The sequence below is a fragment of the Carassius auratus genome, unplaced genomic scaffold (genome assembly GCF_003368295.1).
Source record: "Carassius auratus strain Wakin unplaced genomic scaffold, ASM336829v1 scaf_tig00214138, whole genome shotgun sequence".
NCBI lineage: Eukaryota > Metazoa > Chordata > Actinopteri > Cypriniformes > Cyprinidae > Carassius > Carassius auratus.
In genome coordinates this window covers 1-24,259 of record NW_020527534.1, presented here as the reverse complement: position 1 = coordinate 24,259, position 24,259 = coordinate 1, and the positions used below count along the sequence as shown (strand labels likewise).

The window sequence follows — 24,259 nt, the reverse complement described above, 5'->3', positions numbered from 1 at the left end:
GTCAGGGGATGGAGTCGCCATTCTCCCGGGAGCATTGCTCAAGACAGCTCGTCGGCTGTACGACTGAGCAGGCCTGGAATGAGAACAGCACGAAGTGACCTCAGAACCTTCTGACTCCAAAGGAGGAGGTGGCGGGCGAGTTGCAAGATGCGACGAGAGCGCAGACCACCTTGGTGGTTGATGTATGCAACAGTCGCAGTGTTGTCCAATCGGACCAGCACAGGCTTGCCTCGTAAGAGACCTTTGAGACGGTTCAAGGCAAGGTGCGTTGCTAACAACTCTAGGCAATTGATGTGCCACTGCAGCTGCGGGCCCGTCCAAACCCCTGAGACTGCATGCCCGTTGTACGTGGCCCCCCCGGCGGTGGTGGAGGCATGCGTGTAAACCACAGCATGCCTGGAGATCTGCTCTAGGGGCACCCCTGCCCATAGGAATGCCAGATCTGACCACGGAGTGAGGGTTTGGCGACAGGCCGGTGTAACTTGGACCCGGTGAGTGCCGCGCTTCCACGCCCACCTCGGGACTCGGCCATAAAGCCAGTGCCGGAGCGGTCTCATATGTGATAGGCCGAGCGGTGTAAGTGCCGCTGTGGCCACCATATGCCCCAGGAGCCTCTGAAAGAGTTTCAGTGGGACCGCCGTCCTGCTCTCCGTATTCAAGCAGGCTAGCACCGACCGCGCACGTTCCTCTGTGAGGCGTGCTGTCTGTTCGACCGAATCCAACTCCATACCGAGAAAAGAGATCCTCTGCAATGGTGAGAGTTTGCTCTTTTCCCAGCTGACCTGAAGGCCCAACAGGCTCAGGTGCCGGAGCACCACATCCCTGTGCTCGCACAACTGATCTCGAGACTGTGCTAGTATCAGCCAATTGAGAATGCGAACACTCTGCTCTCTGAGAGGAACGAGAGCTGCCTCCGTGACTTCCGTGAAGACACAGGGAGACTGGGACAGCCGGAAGGGCAGGACCTTGTACTGATATGCTAGTCCTTCGAACGCAAGCCGCAGAAAAGGTCTGTGGCGCGGAAGTATGGACACATGAAAGTACACGTCCTTCAGGTCGATCGCTGCAAACCAATCTTGGGGACGGACGCACCTGAAAATGCGTTTCTGTGTCAACATTTTGAACTGTAGCCGATAGAGGGCCCGATTCAAAACTCGCAGATCCAAGACCGGTCGTAACCCACCGCTTTTCTTGGGTACAATGAGGTACGGGCTGTAAAGCCCCTTCCTCATATCGGCTGGAGGGACCGGCTCTATCGCGGCCTTCGCCAGTAGGACTGCGATCTCTTTCCGCAAGACAGGGACATCGGACGCTTCCACTGTAGTGAAGCGGACACCGCAAAGCTTGGGGGGAAGCCGGGCGATCTGAATCGCATAGCCGAGGCTGATGGTTCGCAGAAGCCAGCGAGACGGGCTGGGTAGCGCTGACCAGGCGCCTAAGAACCGTACAAGCGGGACCAGCAGAACCACAGCCGTACCCGCAGTGGGGCAGCGAGGTGGAACACAGGGGCCCAACTCGGGCGGCTTGTGAGCAGGCCGGAGTGTGGTGCGAGTGTGGGGTGCAGGGCTCACCTGGTTCCACGGGTTGGCAGAGGGTGCGTGAGTAGGGCCTTTGTTGACGCTCTCGAACCGCCCGCAGCTGCCATCTGGCGAAGGAGGAGGATGAGTGAGGTCCGGTGCTTGGCCGTCCGCAACTCTCCGTGCCCTCCTGGGACCCAGAGAGGGAGGAAACTACTCTCCTGTCGAGATTTCCAAATTCTCCGCCTGGCCCTCCTCCAGGGGAGGGAGAGGTGCCTACACCATCCCCCAGAAAGCAGCTACCTCTCTCTGGGTCACCCGTCCCAGGGCCTCTTGCTCTTCTGCTTACCGTCAGGTTTGACGGGGGCCAGGACGGGAGGGGCAGCCTGCCTGTGCCCAGCTCAACGGCACCACTTGGAGGCTGCTGCAGATGCGACGCGTGAGCAGGGGCGGATGCAGGGGGCTGCCCTCGGCGACGAGCAGGCTGGGGCACTGCAGCCGGCGGGTGGGTGGAGATAGCAGCAGCTGCCCGCCGGGGCAGGACGTGTCGGATCGCCTCAGTCTGCTTCTGGGCAGCCGAGAATTGCTGGGCCAAGATCTCGACTGCGTCGCCGAAGAGGCCGGTCTGGGACACAGGGGCATTGAGAAACCGGACCTTGTCGGTGTCCCTCATGTCTGCCAGACCCAGCCACAGATGGCGCTCCTGGACCACTAATGTGGACATCGCACGACCCAGCGAACTCGCGGTGACCTTCGTCGCTCGAAGCGCAAGGTCAGTGGCGGTTCGGAGCTCTTCCAGAAGCGCTGGATCGTGACCACCCTCGTGCAGGTCTTTCAGTGCCTTAGCCTTGTGCACCTGCAGTAACGCCATAGCGTGTAAGGCGGAAGCAGCTTCCCCGCAAGCCACATAGGCACTGCCGGTCAGACCAGACGAGTGCCTACAGGCCCGGGAAGGGAGCACCGGGTCTCCACGCCAAGAGGCGGCGGACTTAGGACACAATTGCATCGCTACCGCCCGCTCCACCGACGGGATTCCTGAATACCCCTTCGCTGCACCGCCCTCGAGGGTGGTGAGGGAGGAGGAGCCCACCGGCTGGTTTCTGGCAGTAAAAGATGCCATCCACGACTTGGTGAGCTCGTCATGCACTTCCGGAAAGAAAGGCACTGGGGAGGGGCACTGAGAACCAGCGCGCACCACCCCGAGAAACCAATCATCCAGCCGTGAGGGCTCGGGACGCGGTGGGGGATTCCACTCGAGCCCTACCCTCTCGGCGGCCCGGGAAAGCATAGCTGCCACTTCGGGATCCGAATCAGGCTTTGTCACCATCCCAGAGGACGGTAGCGCAACCGAACCGTGATCCGACAGCTCTCCCTCCGATGCTGAGATCGACATCTGGTCGGGGGGAGTCCCACTGGATACCGCTGGTACGCTCCTTGAAGAGGGCCCAGCGCGTTCCGTGGGTTGCTCCACTGGATCGGAGGTGCTAGAGGAGTGATGGTCCCCAGAGGGTTGGTTCCCTGCGGGGTTTGCCACCACTGTGATCCTCAAACCACTCGCGCTACTGCCGGAAGTGGTTCTCGTCTGTCGGCCGCCAGAACGAGCCCCAGATCGCGGCCGCGGCAACGGGACTCCGCCCCCCTGAAGGTAGCGGAGCCTGGTTTGCAGCTCCGAGATGGTCATATTCCCGCAGTGAGAACATGACTCATCCACGAAAGCCACCTCAGCGTGCTCGACGCCCAGACACGTGAGGCAGCGATCGTGACCATCACCCGGTGCCAGGTAACGACCGCACCCAGAAACGCACGGGTGAAACGGCATCCTTATAAGGACGATCCGTCGTCTTTATAAAGACGCACCCGTGAAGCTCTTTTAGAGAAATTTGCTCTTTTAGGAAGTGCTCTTTTAGTGCTGAGGCGCACAGGGGAATTGGCCGCCTGCAACACGACAGGGGTAGTGCAACCTGAAGTGTGCAATCCACTCGACACAGGAACGACCGCCGCTGAAGCGCCGTCTCGCCAACACACGAAGCTTCCGAGAGCGTGCTGAACCCGTAGTTCACAGCAGACACAGTTGAGCAGAGCGATACTAACGCTCGGCTCCGAAGCGAAAAGCTGGTATGCATTGCACCTGCTGCCCTCTTATACTCACGCAGTGATCAGCGGCAGCTGGATGCAATAATTGCATGCCAATGTGCATTGGCTCGTTTAGTTTACACTCGAAGTAGATTGGTCTATCGAAGCGATATCCCATATTCGTCGGTCATCCGACGTGGCGTCGAGAGTGACCGACTGAAAGGGAACCCTGACTTAAAGAAACCCCAATATCAAAATCATTTACTCACCAATGTTTAAGTAATTGTCCCTCTTGAATTGGATTGCATTGAAGCTCCACTCAGTGATTTATTCACAGGGTATAACATTTCATTGGAAGAACAATTATCAGTGATTAACTCAAATTTTGACTTTTAAACTTCCATGGAGTTTTTCATTGAAGCTTGAAAGCTCAGGTTTGCTATAACATGGGGGTTCATTTTTTTATTTTATTATTATTATTTATTTTTTGAACTGTCAATTTCTTATATTTAACTGAAATGTCATTGATTTTTAGTACTTACAGTTCTACAAATTCAGCATCCTTATGCGCTTGGAACTTTGTTGTTTTGTTGAGATTGAGCCGGAAATACATAAGTCTTAGCCAAGATTGCTGTTCAGAAAACTTACCAGATGACTACAGAAGAATCTTGAACCTTATCATAATAGTTTTGATTTAGGATATTTGCAGTCATGTTTTAGCCATTATGCATGGTGCATATTTTTTGTAATATTGTACTTTGCTGAGAAAGTATTACTTTTGTTGTATACATATTTGGCAGCATATATCCAAAGCAACTTACATTATATTCAAGGTGCACATCATTGACATTCTTGCTTTCTCTGGGAATCGAACCCATGACCTCGCCAGTGTTAACACCATGCTCTACTGTTAAAGCTACATGAATAATTTACATTCTGCTATTCTTCATCCTGGTCAGCATATTTATGTTGTTCATCATTGCATGACTGTGTCGTGCATTTTAATTGGTGCATCATCTATATCTAATCTTTAAGACATGCACTGATTATTATTTTTGCTCTAAAGTTAAAGCTAGTTCCCCCTTTCCCCCTTTAAGATGTGTCATCCAAAGCTCTCCTTAAAAAAGACAGGTAGGGTTTTTCCTTTTAAAGACTCAGCCTCCCCTTCTCTCCCTGACTTTTTAATGTACTCAAAACAGAGCAAAACAAAACATCTTCATTTAAATAGATGTCAATGATAGATACACATAAAATCAACCTCCTGCTCAGAGTTGAACACGATTGTAGAATGAATATGCACATGGCTTGAATCAGGCTAAATATCTGTCATTAATCAACATTTGCTGTACATGAAAGCATGCTGAAAGAAACCAAGAAAAAACAAGCCACCTTTAGAACAGTAAACAGGCAAACGTACGGCATGCTAAACAGTGCAACACCCTGCAATGTCTGCTGGCTCAGAGCATCATTAATCAGAGCCGAGCTGCTGGTGGCTTGTGTAGATTGAGAGATTTGTGGATCATGTAAACGCCAGTGGAGACAGCGAAAATGATGCAGAACGGTAATACAGAGAAACACTGCCCAGAGGGTTCACACACACTTTTTGGTGTGAAAGCTTTGTTGGTTAAGTACTATGTGGCATGCTGATAATGGATTGGTGGAGACACAAAACAGTTTTTGACAAACTGTGAAGGATAAACAGGCATTGCAATTAAACTGACAACTTATATCAGAATATTTCTGGTTGTCATAAATTATGCATTTGAATGAGATTTTACTTAGTGCGTTGATGACACATTTAAATATTCAACAACAACAACAACAAAAAAAAAAAACCTTGAAAACAAACAGATTACGTCTTTATTGAACCTAGAGAATCATTATGTGAAAATATTAAAAATATAGTATTAAGAGCATGCTCTTAAATGGATAGTTCACCCACAATTCACCCTCATGTTGTTTCAAACCTGAATGCCCCTGTGAAAAATAATAATAATAATATAATTTGAAAGAATATACTAATGTTTTTGGTCACATTGCACATTACCTGCTATTAAATGATAATGTATTATAGTTTCATGAGCGGGGTGGGGGGTGGGGATGGAAACCATTTGGAAAAGAAGAAAAAAGGATTGGAACAACATGAGGGTAAGAAAATGATGACTTAATTAATGATTTAATTTGACGGTGAACTATCCCTCTAATGCATAATTAATATTAGACATTATTATTAACTGTTCACATTAGCAAACATTATTACCCATAATATTAACACGGTGGATATTATTATGTAAATTGTTAGCACATTTCTGGTGCAACATGTTATTTCATAGATTGCATGTGATTGCGCAACCAAAACAGGCTTCCATGAGGCTTCCAACAGTTGTGTGTTGAGAAAGAAACTCTTTGGATTGGAGCGAAAGGAAAACATGCCAAAGAGACCAGCTCCCGAGACTCTATCAGAGACTAACCTGACAAAGGAACACCTGCTAGGATTTTATCTTTCTCTTCTAACAGAATGGCTCAGATTCTAAAGGACCGATAGTGGGGTGCTCTTCCTTGAAGTACGGCTACAGAGAGTTCTCCCCAACCACTTCCTGATGGGCACCACCTGTTCTCTTTGCCACATGAGGATCCGCGGATCACTGGGAGAAGAGGATATTGTCACCATAACACTGCTGGAGCCTCTCTCTCACTCTCTTTATTGTCACCTGTTGTTCTTCAGGTACCAGATGTGACTTTAGGTGAAATAAAGGCCATATTCTGCAACTCTGTTTGGCAGGATTACAGCTTGAATGGCAACTGACTTTAGTGTATTAGTGTCTATGTCTCATACTTAAATGGTTAGTTCACCCAAATATTGTAATTCTGTGAGCATTTACTCACCATCATTCCGTTCCAAACCTGCATGATTTTCCTTCTTCTGTGGAACACAAAGTTATTCCAGACAGTTAAAGTTATAGGGTTCAAATGTTGTTTTGGGCCCCGCTAACTTTCATGGCATGTCTAAAAAACAGCTGAAACAAGAAGAAACCAAAATCTAGAGACCTGCTGCAGTTGGGCTCTTTTGCTAAGCATTAACCTTGCAACAACCCTGAACATCCTAGCAACTGTATAGCTGTTTTATTTTTATTTATTTTTATTTTTTTTATTATTATTATTATTAAATGTAGTTTCTTTTTGTTCTTTCACAAAATTATTTCTCCAATATTGTTATAAGGCATTCAAAATGGTACATCATCTAATGTGGCTATTCCATGCAAATGTCATTTTTATGCAATTCACATCCTAATCATCAGAATTTATTGGTTTCATATCAGTTCATTCCTATCAGATTTTTTTGTAAAACATTGTTGGAGGATTTTATTTTTACAAGAAAATACTATTCATTGGCGTTACTTGCTGTGTAATTATCCATAAAACTTACTAGCAATTTCCAAGTGAAGAAATAATAAACAATATAAAAATAATGTGTTCAGTGTGCACTGTTAATTATTTGACTGTAAATTTACAATAAATTGCAGGTTAATAATTGCATGACTTTCACAGTAAGTTACTGTAACATTTTTACAGTAAATTATTGTGAAATGACAGCTGTATACTGTGACTTCACAGTAATTCTGACATCGCATTACTGTGATTTAGCGGTAAGCTGCTGTAGAATTAATGTATTTAACTGTGAAATTACAGTTGGTGTCTATGTATTACTGTAATTTAACAGTAAGCAGCTGTAGAATTCATGTATTTAACTGTGAAATTAGTGTCTATTATTGTAATTTAGCAGCAAGCAGATGTAGAATTAATGTATTTAACTGTGAAATTAGTCTATCTATTACTGTAATTTAGCAGTAAGCAGCTGTAGAATTACTGTACATAACTGTGAATGTCTATCTATTACTGTGATTTAGCATAAATGATGGACCAAACAAAACTGATAAAAACAGTGACATAACTTTTATTTTTTAGAAGTAAAATACAATTTAATTACATGAATAAAACACTGGGCAACAGGGATTGACACTGGGTAACAGGAATGTGTGTCAAAAGAGAAAGAAGGAGACAGAGAAGAGAGAGTGAGGGAGAGAGATGTAAGAAAAGACAAAAAGGTGGGAATAGAGAGGGTCGCAGGTATCTCGCTCCTTCCCTCGCAGCTGGCACCTGCATAGTGTGGGTTCTATCCACTATATACAAAAGATAAGAAAGACAAAAAGTTTAAGTTACTCTGTGGTGGACTCACTCCCTGTAAGTATGGTGCTCGCATTGTAACACTAATCCTAAAATGTCTACAATTTAAGTAATTTCAACTATTAAAAAAAATGTGAATAGTACTCTCAATTAATATTAAATCAACAAACCAGGACTCTAATCACTCCTGATACTTTTACCCAGTCCTATTATTTTTCACGTGAGTAACAGGACTGAAAGTAACATGATTGAGGTTAAAAGGTTAGTTCACCCAAAAATGAAAATTCTGTCAGTAATTACAGAGCACAAATTAAGATATTTTTGATGAAATCTGAGAGCTGGATCACTCCTCCATCGGCTTCTAAGGGTTTGAAACTTGCTGGCCCAGAAAAATGTATTAAAGACATCTTTAATATAGTCCAAGTGACTCCAGTAGCTCAATCTTAAGTTTATAAAGCGACGAGAATACTTTGTGCGTAAAAAAAAAAAAAAAAAAAAAACTTTATTCCACAATTCATTTCCTTCTCTGTGGGCCTTGAGTTTTTTCATGTAGTAAAACAGCGTAGCGCTTGTGTGTTATACGTCACACGTAGGCTCACTATTGGCCGACGCTGGTCATGTGTGTGATGCATGTGACGTATAACACAGAAGCGCTACGCTGTTATACTACATGAATTCACCCGAGGCCCAGAGAGAAGGAAATGAATAGTGGAATAAAGTCATTATTTTTGGGGGGGTTTTGCGCACAAAAAGTATTCTCGTTGCTTGGTAAACGTAAGATTGAGCCACTGTAGTCACTTGGACTATATTAATGATGTTTTTAATACATTTTCTTGGCCAGCAAGTTTCAATCCCTTAGAAGCCTATGGAGGAGTGAGACAGCTCTCAGATTTAATCAAAAATATTTTAATTTGTGTTCCGAAGATGAGAGAAGGTCTTACGGGGTTGGAACAACATGAGGGTGAGTAATTACTGACAGAATTTTCATTTTTGGGTGAACTAACCCTTTAAGCAAAAATTGCATGCTAAATTGCATAGTAATTCAACACAGTAGCAAGTAATGTAAATTTACACTTAAAACTATTGTAAAGTACTGTAAATTTGACGTTTTTTAGACATCAAGGCATGTTAAAATCAAATAAACGTAAAAACAATTAATTTTACACATTTATTTTGCAGTCTGTCTAAACTCTACATTGAATCAGGAGACACTATAGAACACATTAAAGGGATAGTTCACCCCAAAAATCTTTGGAACACAAATTAAGATATTTTAAGAAATCCGAGAGCTTTCTGTATCCTCCATGGACAGCAATTATTTTACTTTCAAGGCCCGGAAAGATTGTTAAAATAGTCCATATGTATACAGTGGTTAAACCTTAATGTTATGAAGCGACGAGAATACTTTTACTGCGCAGAAACAAAACAAAACAAAATAGAATACCGACTTTATTCAACATTTTTCCTTTCTGTGCCAGTATCCGATGCTGTTCACGTGATGTGTTCTCGATCATGCATGTGATTGCATTGGGCACAAAAAGTATTCTCGTCGCATCATAACATTGAGGTTGAACCACTGTAGTCACATGGACTATTTTAACGATGGTTTTACTACCTTTCTCGGACTTGAAAATGGTTATAACATAGTAGTCTATAGGTGGGATCAGAAAGCTCTCATATTGCTTAAAATTTTCTTAATTTGTGTAGAACAAAATTCTTGTGTTTGGAACATCGTGAGGGGATGTAATTAATGACAGATTTTTCAATTTTGGGTGAACTAACCCTTTAATAGCTTCAGTAAACTTCTTACTGCATAACTACATCTAGCTTAAAGGAACACGCTGACTTTTTGGGACTTTAGCTTATTCACCGTATCCCCCAGAGTTAGATAAGTCCATACATACCCTTCTCATCTCCTTGAGTGCCTCTGTTTGACGCACCCACCGCTAGCCTAGCTTAGCACAAAGACTGGAGGTAAACAGCTCCAGCTAGCATACTGCTCTCAATAAGTGACAAAATAACGCCAACATTTTCCTATTTACATGTTGTGATTTGTATAGTCACAGTGTGTACAAATAACAAGGTCATATGAGACACAACCATCTTCTAACTGTATACATACTGGGAACTATATTCTCAGAAGGCGAAGCACTGCTACTTCTTTGGAGTGATTTACTCCAATTCTGAGCAAACTCTCTGCTCCTCACCACAGGGCTTCTCAGGTGCTGTGAGAAAATCACTCCCCAAGTAGCAGTGCTTCGCCTTCTGAGAATATAGTTCCCAGTATGTATACGGTTAGAAGATGGTTAGAGTCACTGTGACTATACAAATCACAACATGTAAATAGGAAAATGTTGGCGTTATTTTGTCACTTATTGGGAGCAGTATGCTAGCTGGAGCCGTTTACCTCCAGTCTTTGTGCTAAGCTAGGCTAGCGGTGGGTGCCTCAGACAGACTTACGGCAAGCACGGAGATGAGAAGGGTATGTATAGACTTGTCACAAAAAGTCAGTATGTTCCTTTAACACAGATACTGTGTTTCATTAGTCCGTTCTTAAATTGGAACACAGCTTACATTAGATTGACATCCATTCGAACTCAATGAGCTTCCTGATAAGAGTGCAGACTTGCTGGTTCATGTGACCTCTCTGCCTCTTAGATTTTGTGCCCGTCTCTGGGTTGATGCCCAAGAAGCACCTACAAACAAAAAGACAGAAGAAACCTGTTAGTTTAATTCGTGTGATGAAAAAGGTGTCAGTTCCCAGTCACCACCTTCAGTGGGTCACTGCTTTTGCAGTACAGAGTCAAATTAAAGTTAGCTCAGTTTAAACAAAGGTGTAATTCAGGTGTAAGTACTGCAATTCAGAAAAAAAAATGCATGGAACTGAACTGAAAAACATTTCCATCACAAACACAGTCAAGAATAGACCTTCACCAAAGTAGAGGTGTGTGATTTACCTAGGCAAAGCATTGGCACACAACAATTTACATAATTTACATGTTCCGTTTGCAGAGGATGGAGTAAGAGCCTGTTGCCTGTCCATCTCCCTATGGCTGTTTCTACTTGTACTCTTCCTCCCAGAATTATTACCCGTTCACAGATGATGTGATAAACATTTCATTTCTTATATCTTTTTCACAATAAAGCACCCAGTTTTCTAGTTGTTTCTGACTTTTTTAAGCTTTGTCTCTGGTCTAATCTGGTCTGGTCTCCAGCACAGACACACAAATTAAGGCCCCGTCCACACTACTGCGTTTTCGTTTAGAAACGGAGAATTAAAACGAATATCTCCGTCCACACCAGCGTTTTAGCTGCCTATAATGCTGTGTTCAAACCAAACGCGAATAGAGCGTCTGGCGCGAATGATTTCAATGTTAAGTCAATGCCAAGGCGCGTTTACGCGCGTCTGGAGGTCTCGCGGCGCGAATGGGGCGTTAATCGCGGCGCGGAAGACGCGAATTGACGCGCAAATAGAGCGCTTCGTGCGAAACGCGCGTTAAGCGCGAATGGTGCTTTTTGTGCATTTAGCGTTTGACGCGAATTCGCGTCTGCCGCCCGAGTTGAAAAATTGGAACTCAACAGTATGTTCCTGCAGCCTCCGGTTGTGCAGGAATACCCTTCTCCACTCATTCAACAAGGAGGAACGACAGATGTTGTCAGTGAGCAGTCAACCGGAGCTATATGACAAAAGTTCATATTTCTATAGAGACAGGAATAAAAATGACCTATATATATATATATATATATATATATATATATATATATATATATATATATATATATATAAAACATATTAATAGATAAATTGAATATAGGCCAAAGATAAGAAACGTTTCATTTTACCCCAAACGAATTATATTTTATCTTGAACCACTAAAGACACATCAGAGCCAGCGGCAAATGTCAGAAGATCTAGCCGAGGTAAGGCTACTCTTGGCGGATACATGATGACGGAGCTCCCGCTGATCGCATGGAGCTCATCTCCGAGATCGGCGAAACACATTTTTTAAATAGACGCTGTCATTATAAATAAACCGCATATTTGAGTTTAAAACAACTACATTCTCGCCTGAAATACTTTTAAAACTACATTTCATGACACAATAACAGTAATATTTTGAAAATTATCCGAATAAAAATGGCGGTTGAAAATGCTGCGTGAACTCAGCTGGATGAAGCCCCCCATTCATTTTTCTGTTGACGAGAAAGACAACGGTTGCTCCGTTTCACACACACAGCAGGGAAGAAAATTATAAAGTTACTAATTTGAGATGAATTTAATCCACCTTTGCCCAAATCCACAAACACCATAATTTATCTAGTTGATTATAACTGTCATAATACCCACATTAAGGCCACATCTTACCTTATAACTTTATTTATCGTCGGTCAATGTAGAAAATGCTGTGGTAAAAGAGAGAACGCTGTTAGAGTAACTAAGATAACTTTAAGTAAAGCTAAAGTTAAATGTTCGACGGTGTATCTAATCAGACATCTCACAGTTAACTTAATACGGTATAATTAACACTACAACCAACGTCTTTTCATTCAAATTTGCGCGCTTAAACGTCGATGCGAGTCTGCTCCAGCTAAGTTACAAAAACATGACAACAGAACCTACAACTAACGCTAATTTGGTTCATACTTTTAAATTACATGCACTATCATATAAAAAACATCAAATTGATAAAGTTTGACATTTAAACACTTACCGCTGTCTGAATCCACCGAATGAGACCACGTAGATCAGAGAGCTCTGATGACGCTCTGATGACGCTGCCGCAGTTGCCACTCAAAAAAGACGGCATTCACAGTAGTTTCTTGTAAAAGCCCCGCGCCTGCATTATTTTCACAGTAAAAGTCTAAATACGGTATTATATTGTGAATTATCACAGTTAAAGCCTGTGAAGTGGTAATAATGTAATTAACTGTGAAATATTACAGTTATATCTTGTGAAATCCTGGAAAAATTTTACAGTGTGTACTTGCTATATCTTTATAATTATTTGTGAAAATTACGAGCAATTTCTGAGTGAAATTAAATATTACACCATTTTTTTTTCAGTGTTGTCAAATGCAAAAAGCATATCTCAAAATTAATTTTTCCATTTTTTTTCCGAAACCCATTTTAAATATTTTTGATGTCTACATTTGAAATCATTGATTTCAATTTTTAATAACCAATTTTCAATTTTCTTATAGTAATTATAATTATACACATAATAATGGTAAAACAACTGTTATTCCCATATCCAATAAATAAATAAATGAATAAACATCAAACACAATAAAAACAGACTCAGAAACAAAATTAAACATCAAATAAACAACCTGGCAATAACCCAGAACAACCTCACTGTCACCACAGCAGAAACGCACAAGACATTATTTAATTAATTCATTATGATCAGTAAATAAGTCATGTTACCCATAGCTTCAGCGGTGATTAGACCTTTGTCATTGGATCACAGTCTGCTCTCAAACGCGAACCTTTACTACCCCACAAATACAAACATCTGGTGCCAGCCGGCACTTTGGGTCTCATAACTATGCTGCAGACCCACAGTTCCTTCTGCCACGACAATTTAAAGCCATAGCTGTGTTCATTGGGTAATTTGAGTTGTCTTCATCATCCGCTGACAAATGGAACTTCATGCAGAGGACCAGATGGCAGGGCGAAGTCATAAATCTTAAAAATAAGACATTTGACTGATGACTTACGAGAGAAAGAAACACTCCCAATAAAAAACAAACCGAACAGTGATTTCTCTCGAATTAAAACTGACTTTACACTAGCAAATCTAGGGAGCTATTTACATTTAATTTGGGCTTCTCAACAGCATATAGTGTAGATAATGAAGTCAGTCATAAACAGTTTTTTGTTAAATCAGTTTTTGAACTACAGGGACAAAGATTGCCCCAACAGTGAAATATGCATTAAACAGTGTGGAAGAAGTTCTTACCTAAACAATGGGTGGATAAGAGGCTTTAAAAACACAACATGACGGATCCATAGCACCAATTATATCCCAAAACAGAACTGAATATCGCAGCATATCAAAACAAACCTCTTCTTTTCACACAAAGTTTGACTCACTCAGTTCAGCACATTTAAAAGGACGTGCTATGTTACGAGGGTGGCATCCTAGTGTGACAACTTATCACCACCTTACCATGAATAAAACATCTTGCGACCAGAGAAAGAAGAAATATTTGTCTGTTCCTTTATGAGCCAAAAGACAAGAACTGCAAGCATATTCTAGATTTTTGTCATTATGGAAACCAAACAGTACAAATACATCTCAAATACTGAATGTCTGACAAAAGTTAGGGAGAAAAAAAAAAGTCAAAAACCAACCATCACCAATATAAAGAGAATTAATATAAATATATATAAATTAAATAAATATTAACATTAACATATCTACATAAATATCTAAATTCAAAATATTCATACAAATATTCAAATACACAAATTAATTTAATAATCTAAAGAAATACATATGTCAATACATATCTAATTGTCTAAATATCTACATAAGTATCCAAATAAATACCTCCATAATTAAATATCTACATAAGCATCTAAATGTCTACAAACAATATGTGAATAAGTTAATCCATATTAATATCTAAAGAATGAAAAACAGACAGCACAGAACAAAGCTTTGGATCATTTTTTATTCATAATTTATACCAGCAGATACAAAACATTTTTTAACTGTATCCAAATGTGCAAGAAAACACTATTGGTACTTTCATGAATTCAAATGAACAACAAGATCTGATTTTGGAAAACTGACCGTGTAAACTGCAGTGAGCAGACCCTTTTGGACAAAAAGGACTGAATTCAGAGCATTATTATAACTAACTAAATACTATTTTTGCATCTGACTTCTCGGGAGGAGTATACCAAAGTCGTTTTAAACATACATAGGCTTATATCTAGGTGACCTTCGATCTCCCCCACCTTGTAATTAAAAAGGCAATCATGATCGTAAAGCAGCACGAATGTGTATGACACATTAAAGAGATATGTTGTAAAACTGTACCAAGCTGTTTAAGAGATAGAAACCCAGATAACTAATCTGACCTAAATACATCATGTAAACATTCACCTTCATTCGCAGCACAAGGACAACAGAACATGAATCAGAAAAATAGATATTTCAGTGAAGCTTGTCAAGCGCTCAGCTGTCATCGGTTCAAAGTACTTCAGCAATCCCAACAAGCGACATCTAACGACATACATACAAGGTCATGAAAATGATATTGAATGTGATGGAGTCCCGGCAACTTTGTTTCTTTTTAAACATTTTCAGTGTTTATTCTAATTATGCCACACATTTGGGAATCAAAACAAAAGGAAATTCAATGTACATTGCGGTCAAACACTTCAGTTCACATTGAAATTTTGCATTAGCCGACTTCCACATTCTGGTAAACGCATTTTCAACGAATTGAAAGATTTGTGCCTTTCCTAAAACATTCCTCTTTTTGTTGCTTACTCAACCACAACTCTCACACTACTCAAACACACACAATTTAGGTGATGATTCTGACATCCAACAACTCATTCAGAAAAGAAAACCCTTCATTTAATTGGAAAATGGCAACATTGCCCATTCAAATACAGCAAATAAACATGAATATCATATTCTTTACCAAAACACACACAGATACAGCATTTAAAATAAGTTTCCAGGTGTGTTAAGGAGCAATTTTCATCTCAAATTGTTCCCTTATACGCATTATGTAAAAAACATTTTTCACTGACGGAATGAACCCTATGGGTTATGTTTTCACTAATGAATAACGCAAAGATGGCAAACTGTGTTTGTTTGACAGCTAACCTTCAAAGTCTCCTTAAGGTGTCTCACGAATACTTTCCGCGGCATTGTTCACCGGTTTCTGTGAACAGCAGTTGGCACTTTTTTTAAAAAGGCCCTTAAAAGGCATTAGACCATGTGTGCTGTGAAACCGCAAATAGAAAGATCTGGCTCTGATTCACACACATTCAATATGCCAGCTAAAGAGACATTTATAAGCTCCCCTGTTTGCTGATTATCCCAACAGAGTCCAAAGCCAAGCAGCGCCGACTCATAAGAGTGCACAAGCTAAACCATTTAACGTCATATTTATCCCAGCATCATTTAAGTAGTGCGCAAAAACCACTAACTCTTACAAAAGACGAAGATCATCCAATGACTGACAATTTTTCCTATCTGAAGCCCTCATTACATTAAAACAAAAGCAACAGATAATTCCCTTTCAGGGGACTAGAAAGAGAAGGTGTGGGAAAAACAAAATGCATAACTAACAGTGCATAACTTCTCAAATGTCTGAATTCAACAGTCTTGGCTTGAAGCAGATTTTATGAAATATCGACAGGCTGACATGCTGCTATTTTGGAGGACAGAGGGTGAGGAAAGACTTCTGTCATTCGGGGAAGAGCAAAAAGAAATCTCCCATATTCACTCAAGAATGCATAATTGAGAAATTTGCAGATTAATTAAAAGTTAGCTTATGGTTCATGTATAAACAAGCCAAATGTCTCTATAAAACTGTGTTTTTAGGGTTGGGTAGGTTGTCACCAATTCCAATCATTCCAGCACTAGAATATGAAAATACTTAATATTATGTTTAACAAAACAAATAATATGTTCATGAACCATAATAAACCTTTGCTTAATGTGCATGAGCCAACAATGATGTAGACAGAATACTGTATGAACCACATTATATATAAAAAAAATATATATATATATATATATATTTATTCTCTACCTGCTCCCTTTTTGTATAACATCACAGATTTGTGGCATTCTGCATGTATTCTTCTATAACATTTGTTTAGGATGTGATTCACAGTCCATTTTTGTGGCCTTCTTATATAAGACTGAGTAAATTTGTTGCACAGATCTACAGAAGTCCAATGGATGAATAAATGTCTTACTGTTAACCCTTTAATAGATGTAAAGCATTAAAACTCTTATAAAAAAAGCTTTCTGTCGAACTTTGATGCATTCGACATGATAACTGTATTTAACTAAAACTCAGTCACCCAGCATATTCGCAAGTTTCATTAAAAGTACCCATGTGTAGAAGGAAATCTATCAAAACCTGCCAAAAACGAGGCTGACATCATATTTCCAGAGAAAAGCTAATTTCTTGTAAAGGTGTGAATTTTCATGGGCGTAAACCCAGTAATTTCAATAGGAATCCATTTCGAAAGATTTCTTCACAGATTTTGCATCACATTCGACACAATGACCAACAAAAAAAACTGCTTGGTTTGAAAGTGTCTTCTGATAGCTGTGCTCCATACATCGCTATTGAAAATAACCTTTTGTTTTTTTGCCAAAATTTCGCCAATGTGACCACACCTTTACACTACAGCAAAACTATTGATGAATGAAGCACATTAATGCAACATTCCATCTTCAAATCCTAGCTTTTACGGCTGCACAATTAATCAAAATTAAATACCAAAGGCAATACATTTTATGTATAAACAGAAGATTTCACTGCTTTCATTGATTCAATGTGACTAATAAATAAACAACTATGGCAATATATGGTTTATCTCAGTTCTTATAATTTTCATCATAATGTAGATCTATAATGAAATGCTAATCGACATGGCCTTTATCACTGCTTAGAATACAATGAAATATTGTTTGCCTTAATTATTTTGCTTAAGAAAACACATCATCTCACAGAAGGGTTTATTTTAAACACTTGACTGACCTTATAATGTGAATTTGGAGTAAAAACATGTAATAAAATGTGGTATTTTCACCAGTGTTAATTTGTCAGGCATTTTTTATGTAGTCTTAGTCTTGAGAGAAAAAAAGCTAAATAGTCTTAGTCACATTTTAGTCATTTGAGTCTTTCATAGTTTTAATCTAGTTTTAGTCGACGAAAAGTAATTGCATTTTAGTTAACTTTTAGTCAATACTTTTAGTCAAACTGTAGTCACCAAAATTTATTTTGGTAGCTAATTTATATGTACTTTTCAAATTAAAATAATAATTAATTCTTCTCTCTTTAGACCAAATCAATTAAGCTTATGAGAAATATGGATCAAGGAATACACTTGGAAAGTCTAGAATAAATTACGAAAATTTTCATTTTTGGGTGAACTATCCATTTAACAGAAATGAAAAAGGACAACTTTTTGCATTTTATTAGTCTATCCATCCACTGCGGCTGCCATACTAAGAATAGACTGCAATCCAATGACAGGAACACACATTTTGAAAGACAATAGCCTATAGGATGCATTTTGAATGTCCAATAGTCCTCAAATAACATTATAGTCCAGTCTCGTCTAGTTAACGAATACGCTGCATAAATTTCATCCTAATTTTGTCATCAGATATTATTTTTAGCTCGTCAACGTCTCATCTTAGTCACATAAAAAATATTCTGTGTTGTCTTCGTTAACAAAATTAACACTGGTTTTCACATGCTCTCATATGGAGCAACATTTACTACACAGTGCCATAGTTCAAGATACGCAAACAGCTGTCATTATCGCGAACGATTTCACCATCATATGATTATATCGTCTGCGATTATGAACGCGATTTTGCATAGCTTGTCAAAGAACTACAGCTCTGTGTAGCAAACGCTGCTCCACTTGAGAACAGGCGATGGGAGATTTACTGCTAATCACAGAACTGGCTTTACTGATGCACATGACAATCGCGATTAATGGGGTTTGATTTATCGTGCAGCCCTACTAGCTTTGTGTTAGCATTACTGCAAATCATACTCAATAGGAATATTTATGTTAGGCATTGAATCCCAATCCTAAATGGTTTCTGGACTTGCCACATTGCTCTGAAAAGACCTGCAAAATGTAAAACACTGAATCTGAGCAACAACAAATTTACCGCATATTTCTGTGGGAAGATCGGATAGTCAACCTGCACAACTGATCACCTGACCTCCATATATGTAAACTGTTTTAAGGACACGCCACTCAACAAAAAGTGCATTTTACTACCATATCCCACTACAGTCTGTTCAGTAGTGCTTCTCCTGCAAATAATCTTTCATTTTGTTTGGTAAAGGCAGTTTCTGAATCAAATCTATCCGCGTATACTGTCTTATGACAAAGCGGCAAAGATATTGCAGCGAACGCACTTGCATGAACCGTGACACAGGATTGGTCAGCCGAACGGGGTACATGGCAGACCCCGGCAGACGGGATCTGGAATAACAGAATGCGCCATTTTCAGAGTCTTTTATAGAGTGCTCTATGAGATCTACAATGGAAGTGTGACCTTCTACGTCGGGCTGCTCGTAAAAGCTGAATCTGCCATTCGAGTGTTCGATCCTGGTGTGAAGCGTCTTTCCCTGTGACCGAAAGCTCAGGCTGAGGAGATAGCGATCGTCTGAACTGTCCCTCACCAAAAAAGAGCCATCTGGAAGGTTGATGAGCTTCTCCTCGGCCTCCCATCGAGTTATAGGTCCCCAATACCAACCCTGCTTGGCCAGTTTTTTAAGTTCCTCTGTAAGGCTTGTTACAACCATGGGTCCACTGCTTTGGAAAGAATCGTACACTCTGCTAACACCGGGAGCGGAATTAGGGTCAAAGTTCAGGTGGTGCCTCACTCTCTCGACAACATGAGAGTCTGCACCACTGAACCCGGAGAGGGTCCTTGAAATATCGTTGCTGGAAAGAGGTGACAGGGAGGGAGAAAATAAAGGTGTGTCGGCTCTGGAGTTGGAAAGGACCATCGCCGGAGTACCAGGAAGATGTCCGTTCACCGCCTGCTCCATGAGAATGTCTGATGGCATGAGATCATGGTCATCCGGGCCCTGATCCACATGCAACAAGTTCGATTCGACCTGATCAACCACTTCCATTGGCGAGGGACCATCCAAGCAGAAGGACTTGGATGAATCGGTGTACATTCCCTCATCTAAAGGCATTGTGTACTGGATGTAGTCCTGAGGTGTGAGTCCAATAGGCACGTGATCCTCAATGTTCAAATGCAAGTTGCCACTCTGAGTCTCCATGTCCTTCAAAGATTCGCTCTGATCCTGGAACAGACCTTCTAATTGAATGTCATGGAACTCCTTTCTGATTCCATTGAGGGAGGGACTGGGACTGGGGGAGTGGACCATAGCTTTGACCTTCACCTCCATCTTGATGCAAGCCTCTTCAGAGCCTACTGGCCGGAAAGGCCATGGAGAAGGGCTGTAATGATGGCTTCGGAGGGACGAGGACCTTAAGGGCCGCTGAGCTTTGACTTCATTAAAGCTTATGGGGACTGATGAAGAAGAGAAGGTATCATCATCATCTCCAGAGCCCACTGCTGTGGATCCTCCTTTGACTTTCGCTTTCTGTTTGTTAGACAGTCTCCTCTTTAGAGTGCCCATTAGACTCTCGCTTTTCGATCGGTTCTTATGACCCTTCTCATCCTCCCCATTAAGATCACAACCTACCAGCCCTTTGGTGTAACAGCCCCCGAAGAGAGAGTCATCCTTGGTGAAATCAGCTGCTAATGATGGCTGCTGGAGCATGACGAAATCCCCATCTTCTTTGCCCTTTATGTTAAGTGACTTTCTGATCGTCTTCAGACTGATCTTCTTCATCCTTGTACATCCAGTCAGGTGAGGGGATGGGACGGTCCTATCTGCTGACCGAAAGATGCTAACCGCAGAGTCTGGCCATGTGACTGGGAAATGTCAATCATGTGAACGCCAAAGCCTTCGTCATCTGCAAAAGGTGAGATAAAAGACATCATGAAAACTAGATACATGAGAACTAAACATGCAGTTTTCTCACTCTTTTTGATTTAGGATTACACTTCAAGTCATCTGTGACAAATATATTGGTCAGTATTTTTTTCTGTTTGGCCATTCCGCTAGAAAAGACCCTTATTCCTTGGCCAAGTCCATTATTTTGAGAAAAATCCTGAAATGCTTGCCTCAAAAACCTTCATTTATTTGTGACTGAAGAAAGAAATTAACATCTTGGATGACATTAGGGAGAGTAAATTATCAGGATTTTGTTTTATTCTATAAGTGAACTATTCCTTTATCTACATAATTATTATCTAGTTTTTAATGCATCCAATTTATAATGCCAATACCTCAAAAGACATTTATTCACAATGCTTATATTTACAAAAACACTTTTAAAGTACTTTAATTGATTAACCCTTTCTTATTGAAATTTACTTTTGAGAAATATTATAAGTTAAAGTTGACTGTCTGATGACGTTAAGTTTACATTTCAAATGTGTAACAAAATCGATCACTATCACAGGTGACACAAGAAATATATAATGTTACAAAGCTGTCCGTTATGACATCTGATGCTTATCGTTTAACTTGAACTTTACAATACTCAAATCAATACGAGGTGCAATCTCAGTTGGTTATAAATAATGTAATTAATCAATCATTAGATCAGTTTATGTCCTTAACTTATATATATATATATATATATATATATATATATATATATATATATATATATATATATATGCTTTGAATGCATTTACTTACAATCATTCTTATAATCCTCAAATACAGCAGAACTTTTACTGCAGAACTGACAAAGGCCTTATATCAACACATTTAATTCGCATATGATACGAGAGCATATAACTCAATAACCATAACACAGAACTTTAAGAGTAATCAATTATAATACATTTTAAAGTAATGACTGTCAGACCAATTTCTGTAACTTTGTCTAAAAAAGAAAAAGGCCTAAAATGAACTGACTTAGCAGGCTATGGGACCTTCATCGTGTCTGACATAAATAGTGTAAATATAAAAAGTACATACAACAAATTATGTCCACTTACCGCTTTAAATAGTTTAATTTCCCTTTTTTTCTTCATAAAGATGGATCAGGGTCGAATGTGTGTGTAAATCTGACGACGAGGAACGCATTTAGCATTAGCGTGCTAATAACAGACTGCTAGCTGCTAATCTAATCTAACAGTCAGCTCCCTCGCACGACCAAGAGCTGCTTCACTTCATAAACACCTACTGCTGATGGTCTGTCATCATCCCATGCACGTGAAGAGCCGAGGCTGTTTTCTCAGCTGTATTTGACCGTTTGATGAGAGATACATTCCTTAAAATTTTATGACAGCTCCATTTCTCTCTTCCTCTTTTTGTGCTAGCTAGCAACTTTAGCTACAGCCCGTTCCTCTCCCTCTTCCTTTGTTGACTGTTGCATTATGGGAAAAGTCCCAGAAACGATAACAAGAGGGAGGAGGGCGTCTGGACTGGGAATATATTAAAACTAGCCAACATAAATACTTAAGTTCACATTTTAAAGACAACAAACTATATATTATATAGCATATTAATATTGGTTTAACATCTTAAGGGGGGACACTGCAGACAAAAACACTGTTTTTTTCATGCACCTGTAATTTTTTTTCTTTTTAGTTTACATATTTATTCCTGTCTATATTCTGAAAGTTTTTACAGAGGGATGTGCTCATTTAAAATTTTCTTGATTAAATACAACATTTTATTCCCCCCAAAATTATGAAAATATATTGTTTTCCGGCTGCTCAAAGTATTTTCTGAAGAGTGGCAAAAAGAGATACACAGAATTTCCTATGAAAAAACATTTGACTCTAATATGTAAAAAAAAAAATAATAATTAAACAAAATTGACTGAATCCAGTGTTCAGATTTTTGTTACATTTATGCAAATTAGCGCATATTTCATTAAATGATGCCTCATTTGCATATTTAAACATAAGATTTTAGAAAACTTGTGATACAAAAAATGTTTGCAATTATCAGTGTAATCAACTTAGTAAGTAAGGTTTTATTTTTACCCAATTCACCTGCAGTGTCTCGCCTTAAGTAGGTTATGTGGCAGATTATTTATTATTTATGTATTATGGGAAAGTGGGTCAAGTTCATTCATTCATTCATTCTTCATCGATTCACACTTATATTATCTGAGAGTGAATTATCTATGTAATCATATTATTAATCCTTGCTAACTTTTCAATCAAATTGTTATGCTGATAATATGAATTGAAATGATAAATATTCTTTGTAATTATATAACATTTTTACAAAGCTTTGTCACTACACACACACACACACACACACACACAACACACACAATGTTGTAGCTTGAATTCACAGGCCTGGGAGAAAATTAATACACTAAGCAATAAGGAATTTAAAGACTGATGCCTCAAAATCGGTCTGTTAGGTATGTTTCAGTTTAATCAGATAAAATGCTCTTCAAAAGGAGAAAAGTTATGTTTATTAAAAGTTATTGAATGCTCAGATCAGCAGAGTCTTGTCATGAAAGTTAAAAAAAAAAAATTCCACATCAGTATCTTATATTTTGAAGTGTCTTATATCTCAGATATGTTTAATAATGAAAACAAATATAGATAAACACATACATATATTCATGTTTTTTTTTATTTTTGACTATATATATATATAGATAGATAGATAGATAGATAGATAGATAGATAGATAGATAGATAGATAGATAGATAGATAGCTTTTTTACATTTTTATTTATGAATATTTTGTGAAGTCAAAATCTTGTTGTTGTTTTTTTAAGTGCTGCAGTGTTATTTGAGATAAAGCATGTACTTTCAAGTAATTCATTGGTGGTCTAATTAGTGTCAATATTGTTTTTAAGTGGGTAATAGTGTTTACTGCTGTTGGTCTAATATGAGCCTTATTTTCAGATGCTGGGTTTTTTCCACCCTTGAAGTTAAACTGTCAAATTAATCAAATGCTGTGGTGAACCTTCCGAAGCTCTTTGTGTAGAGACAGCCTCTTTGCAAAGAGTCTAATTACATGCCCCTATTAGAGCTTATCAAGCTGAACCACATTATTTCCAGAGAAGAGGAGAGCTCCTGTTTCCTTTAAAGAGCCATGCTTATAAAGGGGTTTTAGAAGACAAACCAGAATCGTTATATAAAGATAAACAGGGTTTCTTTACATTGCATGCTTTTTATTCATTTTAAAAGCAAGAGATTATCATTTGTCATATCTCATATGATTTTTCCTATTTTGTATGAAAGCTGCATGAGCCAGAAATTATTTGCTCAATATGTCTGCAGCATCTCTCACATTGATTTCGTCCTTCAGCTTGACTGTTTTCGCTAGAGGGACGGTTGTCAGAGGTCCCTCGGTGCCCACCCTAATATCTTCAACACTTGCAGTGGAGCGGAAGACGTGTATTACAAACATGTCAGACAGTGATGGTACCGGTGGGACCACTTGGGTTTTTGTGTCTGAGATTACTTGGCTTGAGCGGCTCTTGCTCTCCAGTCTGGGGTCATTTATGGATTGATCGTGTTTACCTCTTTAGCGTATGCTCTCTTTTCTTTCAAGTCAACAAGTGCATGCTCTGGATACATTAGCATGCAGGAAAGGCAATTCTGCGAGCTAGTCCTTCAAAAACCTCTGCTTGCTCACATGGAGAGTCCTTAAAGGGTCTGAGAGAGTTT

General features: G+C 39.9%; 1 protein-coding gene and 1 long non-coding RNA gene across 2 annotated transcripts; both read right to left on the bottom strand.

Moving 5' to 3' along the window:
• Positions 1–7,527: 7,527 nt before the first annotated feature.
• Positions 7,528–12,750, bottom strand: LOC113091212 (uncharacterized). Its single transcript, XR_003287309.1, has 4 exons — positions 12,488–12,750; positions 12,142–12,179; positions 10,350–10,471; positions 7,528–7,771 (listed from the first exon to the last, which is right to left on the bottom strand). It is a non-coding gene; the product is annotated as an uncharacterized LOC113091212 (long non-coding RNA).
• A 1,695-nt stretch (positions 12,751–14,445) lies between these two features.
• On the bottom strand, positions 14,446–21,921 carry LOC113091209 (suppressor of cytokine signaling 6-like). The gene is made up of 2 exons (XM_026256638.1): positions 21,611–21,921; positions 14,446–20,511 (listed from the first exon to the last, which is right to left on the bottom strand). The coding sequence occupies exon 2, from the start codon at positions 20,385–20,387 to the stop codon at positions 18,810–18,812; it is 1,578 nt and encodes a 525-aa protein (XP_026112423.1). The 5' UTR covers positions 20,388–20,511; positions 21,611–21,921; the 3' UTR covers positions 14,446–18,809.
• Between the last annotated feature and the right edge of the window lie 2,338 nt (positions 21,922–24,259).